Raw genomic sequence first — 10,409 nt, 5'->3', positions numbered from 1 at the left:
ATTGTTGAAACCAAAGACATATTTGAAAAAAGAAAAAAAAAGAATGATAATATAAGTAAACCAACTAGTACAAGAACAACATTACGAAACTTGGAAGTTTTTCAAACTGCGTCATTTTATTATAATCTTTCTCAAGTCCAACCAAATACGTACAAAAGATTCCAACAATACTTAAAATGTAAGCAAAAGGAAAAATGGTGATACAAAAACTAAAGAGGTCTTCTTCACAATATGAAAACAAAAAAAAAACATATATATGTATGTCAACTTAGAATTGAAACAAGAATATGACCTCGTTTACTTCGTTGATTTGAGTTTAAAATTCGAGTTGAGATATGATTTTATGTGAAAGTTTTTTATTATAATAAAAAAATTAAATGTGATTATTTATGAGAATTTTTTACTATAAAAAACTTAAATTCTAAACTCGTATCAACAAAGTGAACGAGACATTTATTTTTCTCTCTTTCTTGACAATTGTGGCAAATTTCTCTTCTTTTGACTTCCGACCCGTATGATTTCCAATGCAATGTTCACCGTCTCGACCACGATTTCTTTTTCCCAAGCTTATTTCTTTTTGCCTCCCCCAAAAAACGTAGACTTTTTTTTTCTTCTCCATAAAATGAACCACATAATTCAAGATCAGATATTGTGCACACCATTTCATAACGTGCCTAGCACGGTGTCGAAAAAACACAATTTTTTTTTTCATCACAACAAATTTTGTTGGTCTAAACAATTAATGCACGACGAGACTTGAATTGAGGAAAAATAATTAAACAATTATTAGCAGTAATAACAACATTAAATTGTCATATCATGGACTTGACTTTGAACACTCACTTGTTAATTAATAATATATGTACTATTTTCTCTCTCACTCTTTTTTTGCCTTTTCCTCTTTGCTTTCTTGTTTTTAAAATCTTTCTTTTTCCTTCTTTAGAACTTTAGATAGATCAGAACCGTTGAGATACAGACACGTGGCGTCTTCTGAGGTGGGGAGACACAATGGAGATGAGTCCACCAAGTGGGGGCCGCATCTTGGACCTGTAAATCATCTCATCGTACGGCCTCCGGTAGAACTTCAAGAACGGCAGGAACGATTCCCGACACCTCTCAGTTCTGCTGACGTGGCACTCCCTGCGGAAGAATAGCGCCGGCGACTGGAGGAACGACGGCCGTGGGGTCCGCGCGTGGGGGGTTCTGGTGGGGTCGCCGGCGCCGTAGATTCGACGCTCCGGCAACGGCGTCGACGACGGGAAGAGGCTCCGTTTCGAGATGCCTCCGACCGGGGTTCTCGCCGCCGGCGAGGCGAATGAGAGGGAGCGGGCGTTGAGAGGGGAGATGAGGGCGGGGCCCAGAGGGGTGAGGTGGCCGGAGGCTGTGGGGCCCACCTTGGAGGCTGACGTGTCGGTGAGGCTGAGGTACCAGGGCTTGAGGGAGTCGAAGTGGTGGGAGACGGTGAAGGAGAAGCGGGACGACGCGCACGACCCAACTTTCGATGCCGTTTTGATAGACGACGCGTCGTATCGGAGGGACGAGCACGCTCGCGGGTACGACGCGAAGTCGTTGAAGTCCAACGACTCCTCAAAGTCCAGAGACGACACCACACTCGTCGTCGTTGATAGCTCCACAAACGGTTTTACACCCTGCCCCAACAAAATAAAATAAAAATTCAACACAAATATTATAGTACTATATCAAGGTAAAAATGGTTTTCACTGCAGTAATTATCATTACTTTTACTATTAAAATTTACCTTCCAAAGATAGGAGAAGAGAGAAGGAGGGTCTATGACAAAAGCCTTGTAAAGGCGTCCAGGGTAGTATTCGGCCACAACTTTCAGTGCTGCCAACAACAAGTTCATAAAAGCCGATGCTGACCTAAAAAAGCCTGCAATTTTTATCCCACGCCACCTTCAATTATAACCTCATTAATTCCGTAATAATCCAATATTGATCTACTCTACTTTTCAATACCATTTTTCCCCCAAAAAAAAAATTTTTTATTTATATCCATTTCCATAATATTTAATTCAAAAGAATAATAAACGTCTGAGCTTGCAGGGAGTATATCATCTCTGCAAAAAAAAAAAGTAAAATCTGGGTACTTCTGCCCAACATCATATTATTAATTTAAAAAAAATATAAAAAGGGCAAAAAAAAAAAAAAAAGAACAAAATAGGTAAGTTGTGTAGCAAAAGACTACAGTGTCGAAGTTGACCAATTATCAAAAGGAGTTCATTAATTCACTCCATTTCCCGATATGCCCCTACATTCCCGGACCCTTATGGAGGGGTTGGACCGTGACACCTGAGGGCACTCCGGACAATGTCTGAAAATATCTCAGACACAACCCTGCCGAGACTCCGACACTCTGCTCTCATTTAACTCCGCTATATCTCCATCGTGCGTGCGGTGTTAGTCTGATTTTACCAAACTACCCCTTCATTTTCAAAAAATGTTACTATATTTCATATGCTTAGAAGGGTAAAATTGGGAATTTGGGGGAAGAAAGATCTTACTTGCATCGAAAAGGAGAACAAACTGTTCCACGTTCTTTGGCATGGTCCCAATGGCCACCTCCAGTGTGAACACCAGTAAACGAATAAACCTTAAAAAATTTTAAAACCAAAATCAATTAGTACAAGTGATCATAAGAGATTTTTTTTTAATTAAAAAATTTAGATAACGAATATTGAGTTTTTGTGTTTTTCTTTTGTCTGGTTCCTTACAGTTTCTGAGAGTGGAACTTCTGATAGTCTTGCTTGATCCGGAAAATCTGCAACCAAGACAACATTTTCTTCACACATGCATTTGAATATTTGTTTCTTTTTTTTTGAAAAAAAACAAAACAAAACAAATTTTTTTAAAAAATAAATAAAAGGGTATTTTTGTAATACCAAAACGGGCCTAGATTCCTCATCATGCCCTGAAACATAAGCAACTCCTTCGGCCAGTTCAGCTGAAAACTCATCAGCTATCAAGTTCTCTGTGGTTCAAAAACATAAAAAAAAAGAAAATTAACAAAAATAATAGTTCAAAACCCAGATATAGGTTCTTATCACTTAAAAAAAAATTGGATAAATATACAAATGTTTGGAGGAAATAGTAGTGGCTTTAATCATTGCTAGGGATTTCACTTTAACGGCCCATATTCAAAGTGCCAAGGAGAGAGAGAGAGAGAGAAGAGAGAGAGAGAGAGAGATTCCTTAGCTAGCATAACAAAAAGAAAATACAATATCCCATGAAAAGATAAAAAAAGCTTTTTGAAAGATACGAAGAAGAGAAAAGATTTTTGACTACTATAGTACTACAACAACATACCAGTGCCTAAACTATCTCTCCAAGAAAGACAAGCCCTTAGTTGCTTCGCAGCTTTCTTAACATTTTCCCCTTTAGCTTTCAAAAACCTCTCAACGCAAGCGCTATTACAGAACTTCTCCTGCCAAACAAAAACTCGACGAAATTAAGGAAAGAAAAAAGAAAAAAAAAAAAAAAGAAGAGATAGTTACAAATATATTTTCATGAATATATATGTATATAAACTGACCTGTTTGAGAGAGAAAGGTGCTTGTTTCTTGAGAAGATCGAGAACTGCTTCAACTCTTGTAGACATGTTATTGTTGTTCTCTTTCCGATTTTTCTGTTCTTTCTTTCCCATTTCGAAGAACTTTTTTTTTTGGACAAGGGTTTTGAGAATGAGAATTACTTTTCAAGCTTATGAGATATTATTGTCTGCACTAATTATTATCACCAAGAATGGAGGAAAACACAGAACCCCAGTAGTGTACCAAACTTCTGCTTCACGCAACAATCTAAAAACTTTGTGGAGAGAGAGAGAGTAGAGAGAGAGAGGGCGAGAGAGAGAGAGTTCTTGAGTGTGTGTGAATGAGAGGGAAATGAACTTAAAAGAGGTTGAAAACTACTAATAACAACGTTGAATAAAGAGAGCCCCTATATATATAGCGAAACGACGGCAAATAACGCCGTTACAATGCTTCACATTCACACATGGGATAACCGAAAAAGAAAAAAAAAACATTATTAAAGTAAAGAGGTTTTTTAAATTAAAAAGTTAAAAAAACCAACGTTAACTGGTGCTGTTCTTTTGGTCAATTGCAATTGCCAAAACTAACATCATCGTAATGATAGCGATTCGTAACGGAAAACGTCGGCTGATGCCGGGCCCAGGACCAATCCTACGGCCATTGCCATTACTCCCTTAAATGCACTCTCTCATTTATAATTAGTTTGTGTCCCCACTTGTCCCACACAGCACCCATCAGCATTAATATTTTGGGGGCTAATTTTTTTTTTTTTGCTTCTCTTAAATAGTTATGGGGATATTGTCCGTTTTTGCTTTCTGAATTTTAGTTTGTAATATCACATCATATTCATTTTATTGATTTAAATTTAAAATTTAAGTTTTATTACAGTAAAAATTTTTTAAAAACAGTCACATATATTTTTTTTACTAAAGAAAAAAAGCTTTCACATAAAAGTCTCATTCATTTTACCGATTCAAGTTTAGAATTCGAGTTTTACTATAGTAAAAAGCTCTAAGAAACAGTTACATCTAATTTTTTTATTATAATAAAAAACTCACATAAAGTAACATCTCAACTTGAATCAGCGAAATGGGCCCAAAATCACATATTAACTCGAATTAAAAATTTGAATCAGCAAACTAAACGGGCGATAATGACCTCCCAAAATAAGGTCGTTTTATTCAATTTATTATATATACGATTTTTCTCACATAAGAAAGTTCACCAAAATCGTAATACATGAGACTGATATTTTGAGAGAATTTTTTGGTCACCACGATTGTATTTTCTCTATAAGCACTGTTTTATTTAAGTTGACCAATGTAGTCAATATGACCATAAATCAGGTGTTGAATTCACCGGTTTATTAGAACCACTTTTTTTAAATATATATATATATATTAGCACCATTATTTTTATCACCACGCGTTGATGTAATTCATTTTTTAGTTACAAAATAATCTAAATATTTAATGGCTTGTGATTATGTCTAGATGATAACATGTAAGATAATATGTTAGAAAACGATCATAATATTGGAGTGTCAATATAAAAACAGACAATTTTATACGTTTTTTGTTTTTTTGTTTTTTTCTTATTTGATGAATAAGCATTCAGACACATTTTTCAAGGAGATAAAAGATGTCACAAATATAATTCAGAAGGTTCAACGTTCAACAGTGAAAAATACAACTAAACTCAATTCCCCTTTTTTCCTTTTTTAGCTTGTTTGTGAAAAACAGCCAGAAACCACCAGTATTCCTTAAACGGCTAACTATTCGTTTTCTTGCTAAACAAGGGGAGTGGGCAAAAGAGCTATTCCAAACTGTATGCTCATGTGTTTCACTATTCAGATCATCGTCTTCATTTAATAGCTTGGGAAGCCGATAAATAAATAAATTAATAAAATAAAGAGAATCTTGGAAAATACTATTTTGCTCCGCCGAAACCGGAAGGAGAAATTGTTTTTCACTATTGGATTGATTTTTTATCCGCATTAACAATTTACATTACGGGATACATAACTATTCTCACTACAAATCATACCATTAAAACACCATGTTCATTTCACCAATTCAAGTTTACAATTCAAGTTTTGCTATAGTAAAAAGCTCTCAGAAATAATCACATTTAACTTTTTTACTACAGTAAAAAGCTCTCATATCTCACCTCGAATTAAAAACTCGAATCAGCGAACTAAACGGTTGCTAAGGGCCTGTTTGGGTTTTGATTCAAATTCTTTATGAGAGAACTATTGGCGATAATTTTTTTTATTCAAATTCTTTGTGAAAGGAAAAACATTGTAACTGAATCATGGATTGGGTTTGAATACAAGTGCCAAACAACCCTTAAGTACTTGTTTAGTTTGAGAGTTCAGAATTTAAATTTTGTTAAAGAAATTAAAACATTGTAGCAGAACTTTTTAAATTTAAATTTTTTGTGAGAGAAAACAATACTGTTTAAATCAAAATCAACATGATTTGAACCCTCAAATCAAACAAACATTAATTTAATGATTAAACAATACAATTTCTTTTCTTTTTATTTTTGAGATACAGTTAAACCAAGGATGAAAATATCGATATTTATGGAAATATATGTACTTAAATTTTACGAAAATATCGATATCGATGGAAATTGATGTAAAATATGGATATTAATACTAAAACACTCTATTTTCAAATGAGATTTTAAAAACCATAAAATATATAACAATACATTAATTAGAAACTCTCAATCAAAATACCAATTATTTGATAAATATGTAAGGTAAAGTGTGATTATAATACCATAAATACTAAGCACAAGTTCACAAATTAAGTAAAATTGCTGAAAATCAACATAGTACATATACCATACATATATAGTTTCATACATGATGATAAATTATCATACCAAAAGGAGCTTCTAGGAGGTTGGAAGGTATTTTGAACACATTTTAGTTTAAACAATATTGATACCAAGATATGGAGTTTGAATAGTTTCTTATATAATTTCGGACATGCCATATTTTTTAGATTTTTTAAAAGAAAAATAAAATATATATATATATAAATTTGTGAAAATTTATGTGGAAATTTATCGATATTTTCACAAAATTTTTGTAAATTTTCACGATATTCGGTCATTTAACACTATGTTTTACTCGACAATGGAAATTTTCTTAAAAATATTGATATTTATGGAATAATCCATGGAAATTTTAAGATATTTTACGAAAAAGATACTACACCCCTATTTCATATGCGTACTTCTAAAATATAGAAATTTCAGCGAAAATATCAGTAAAAATATCAATATTTTCATCGTTAGAGTAAAATAGTATTCTCCGGCGTAAATGTAAGGTGTATTTGGAATTGATTTTTGTTTATTTTTGAAAACGTTTTTGCGTATCTTTTGAGGCACAAAAATGAAAACGTTTTACAAATCGTATTTGTTTAGTAAATATTTTAAAAATAAAAAATAATAATAATAAAAATAATTTTTGTAAATGAATTAAAAAATAATTAAAAATTATTTTTTTATTTTTATTTTTTAGTACTTATTAATAATATTATAATATATTAATTAATAAGTATAATCAATTTCACTTGTTTATTATACTTAAAATAATTTTTGGGCAGTGGTGCAACAAGTTTAAAAAGGCTGCGGTGGCATTTTGTGTAAATGAGGATTATGGTAACATCAATGAGGATTATTTGTAATGATGACATATATTCACCTTTGGAGAGACCAAAGACGGTCATCACTCATCATGATGATCAACATTATTACGGTCTGACCGGCATTTCATCATCATGATTGGAAACACATGACACAAGTCCACTCGTGATCGACGGATATTGTGGGATAATCCGACGGTATAAATTATTGCATGTATTACACAGTATTTCGCTTCATCTTTTGGTTTCCCACAGTTCTGTTTCAGCAGCTACTTTTTTGGAAAATTCGTCAGTTTTTTCCTGTTCTTTTTTCCCTAGCATCAACTTGGTACTCTAGTTTTTTACTTTAATCTTTGCCTTCGTGACAACATTAATACAATCAAACGGTACATTCCATGTTTCTTTCACCGCTTCGTCCATGTGAATTAGAGCCATACCGTATTTGTTTTTTTTTTGCCTATAATAAGTTTGTATACATGTGAATATTACTATTTACTAGCTAGCTTGTGACACCAAGTTATATTGCAAGAGATCACAAGATTCCATGGTCTACTTGTGGATTAGCTAATTTAATTAATGGGTTTTAAGTACACTCTTCTGTCGAAAAATTACTTACAAAATCTTATGTCTCTCCCGGTGTCGATATTGGATTACCAATGACTTGTTAAGGTAAGTGAGCATAATCAATGAAAACCAATAAATTAGTGTAACAATAACGATATTTTTCTTTCTTCTCTTCCCAAAATACGCGTAGAGTATAATATTTCATAACTCCAGTTTAAAATTCTTGTCCGATCAACGTGAGTGCCATGAGTGAAAATTATACTCGTTCTTAAAATAAAATTGGGTCGAGTAATTTTTGTTCTATTAGTGGATCTCGATATTTGTAAAATGACTAAAGAGATGAAGATGTAAGGATAGAATGCCATCAATAATCTTCTTTTCTCCTGAGGGAAAAAAAATAAAAAAGGAGTATATCCAATGAAAATATTGGTTGGACATAAAACAAGGCATCAAAATTTCTCCGAGAATCAAATATTTTTAATTATAAGAAAACATTACTAGTGGCTTATTATGACTATATATATACATATATATACATAGCTAGGTTAAGTACTAACAGTGGTGGAATTGTCTTCTTCTAGGAAAATGACATATACTGATCCAATTTATTAGCTTAGGTACTAACAGTGGGTGTGATCAAGTACTTAACACATGATGTACAGAGTATGAAACAATACAAAACGTCAAACATTTAAGTTGAAATCAATGTCTAGCTAGTGAGCACATGAAGAGAGACACAGAACACATTGCATATTAACAAAGACACGTACTCCCATAAAGTCAAAGCCTAGATATTTGTCGTCCACCAATATTGACATATATATATATGTATATATATATATATATAATATACGACACATAGTAGATAGTACTCCCTAAGTCCAATTCCGTTGTTGTTACGGCGGGGACCTTTTCTTACTTCACTACAATGTCCAGGACATTCTATCTACTCGTGTTAATAATCTTTTAATCTAGATTACTCTCTCTCTCTCTCCTTTTCTTATATTAAGAACTCGTTTTGTATATTTATTAAGAGCCCGTTTGGTTCATAGATTAAAACCATGAGATTAGAATTATTTTCGATTTACGTGCGTTTTTTGTGAGAGAAAATACTGTACCGAACCATGAACTATGATTCGAATCAGAGAACGAATCCTCCAACTAAACGGGTTCTAATTTTAAGGTTTTTGGTGCCTTTGTTTGGCAAAGTTATTTTTCTCTAACTTTATAAATTATTCCTTAAATTTACATAAATTAAAATTTGAAAGAAACATACACACACACATGACATGATGCACTTTGACATTCACCGTGTTCATATAACGTATATAAAAATATTTTCGTTCAAATTTTAACAATCGCCGTTGATTTTGAAAAAAAAAAACTTAACATTCTAAATTCAGAAGATAATTTATCAAAATACATATTTGTCAATTATAAAAAGTTCAGGAGAGCGATAATGTACCAATATCATTATTAATTATAACATTTTCCCTTTCGGTTCTATTTGTAAGCTCATGAGCTTCTCAAAACTCAAAGTCAAAAAAAAAAAAAAAATATATATATATATATATAGTAGCATGAGGAAAATTATTACTATATATAATAATAAGCCTCAAAACAGAGTACAAAAACACAAGATTTTTGCTTTCCACGCGCTGGGAAAAGGAGTACTCATAAATAAATGAAGGTTCTCTATGACAAGTAAAAGCAAATACTCGTCGCCTAATATCAAAGACAATAGTGGGTTTTTTTTTGCCGGTGGGGGCGGTAGAAAAGTAAATAATAAGGTTGGGAAAAAGCCAAAGCGTAGCTTAGGCTGCTAATTTGGTGCTTCCCAAAGCTGAAGGTTGTAAGCTTTATCGTGATAATTAAAATAATTACACCTAAGATGGTATTTTCTGAAAGATTTGTTTCGTTTGTCTCCATTCAAATATGCAAGAGATTCCTCTCATCCTCCTTTTACTATAATTCTTTTCTTATTATAAGTGATCATTATCTCTCTCTAGAATAAGCACAATTTGACATAGTACACACACACATTATATATATATATATATATTTATATTTATATATGCCAACTATACGCAGTCAGATTTTGGCAGTTAGGCTATGACTTTAGATATATATATATATATATATATATTATATCATGTAGTATAGACATGCCATATAATATATACACATGTGTGTACATGTTGTTTTGAAGCAAAAGAAAAAAAAGAAGAAATTTCCTGTATGATGTATAGTTGCTTCAAAGGCCTCCCACGTGGCCAATTGTACCTAAAGTTGCATGCATCCTTTGGATATTCTCCCTACCCTTAAGAAAAAGAAAAAGAAAAAGAAAAAAAAAAACCCCCCTTTTTATTTTATTTTATAAGATTTCAAAATTTGAAATACAACCCCTCTCGTTCCCTCCTTGAATGTGCATAGTCGATAATCTTTCTTTTTCATGGAATGACTTTTTTCTAAGCAAATATGATAGTCAGCCACCCACTTCACACCCCACACAGAAACCACGCCCTACCACCCTTAACCACAACATTTTATCATGGCTTAATCATTACATTTTAAAATTCAAAAAACATAAATACATATATATGATCTCTGTGTATATATATATATATATATAT

The 10,409-nt window shown here is 32.6% G+C and overlaps 1 protein-coding gene across 1 annotated transcript; it reads right to left on the bottom strand.

Moving 5' to 3' along the window:
- Positions 1–830: 830 nt before the first annotated feature.
- Positions 831–3,892, bottom strand: LOC21384469. Its single transcript, XM_010093474.2, has 7 exons — positions 3,553–3,892; positions 3,327–3,444; positions 2,903–2,991; positions 2,735–2,781; positions 2,525–2,613; positions 1,760–1,893; positions 831–1,649 (listed from the first exon to the last, which is right to left on the bottom strand). The coding sequence occupies exons 1-7, from the start codon at positions 3,661–3,663 to the stop codon at positions 957–959; spliced, it is 1,281 nt and encodes a 426-aa protein (XP_010091776.1). The 5' UTR covers positions 3,664–3,892; the 3' UTR covers positions 831–956.
- Positions 3,893–10,409: the final 6,517 nt, after the last annotated feature.

The sequence above is a fragment of the Morus notabilis genome, unplaced genomic scaffold (genome assembly GCF_000414095.1).
Source record: "Morus notabilis unplaced genomic scaffold, ASM41409v2 Scaffold4394, whole genome shotgun sequence".
Classification (NCBI taxonomy): domain Eukaryota; kingdom Viridiplantae; phylum Streptophyta; class Magnoliopsida; order Rosales; family Moraceae; genus Morus; species Morus notabilis.
This window is presented reverse-complemented; position numbering and strand designations above follow the sequence as displayed.

Coding starts and splice junctions, on each gene's coding strand:
- LOC21384469 (XM_010093474.2), bottom strand. CDS start 3,663: ATGGGAAAGAAAGAACAGAAAAATCGGAAAGAGAACAACAATAACATG. Junction 2,614..2,734: donor AAGTTCCACTCTCAGAAACT/GTAAGGAACCAG, acceptor AAATTTTTTAAG/GTTTATTCGTTTACTGGTGT. Junction 1,894..2,524: donor TGTTCTCCTTTTCGATGCAA/GTAAGATCTTTC, acceptor TAAAAATTGCAG/GCTTTTTTAGGTCAGCATCG.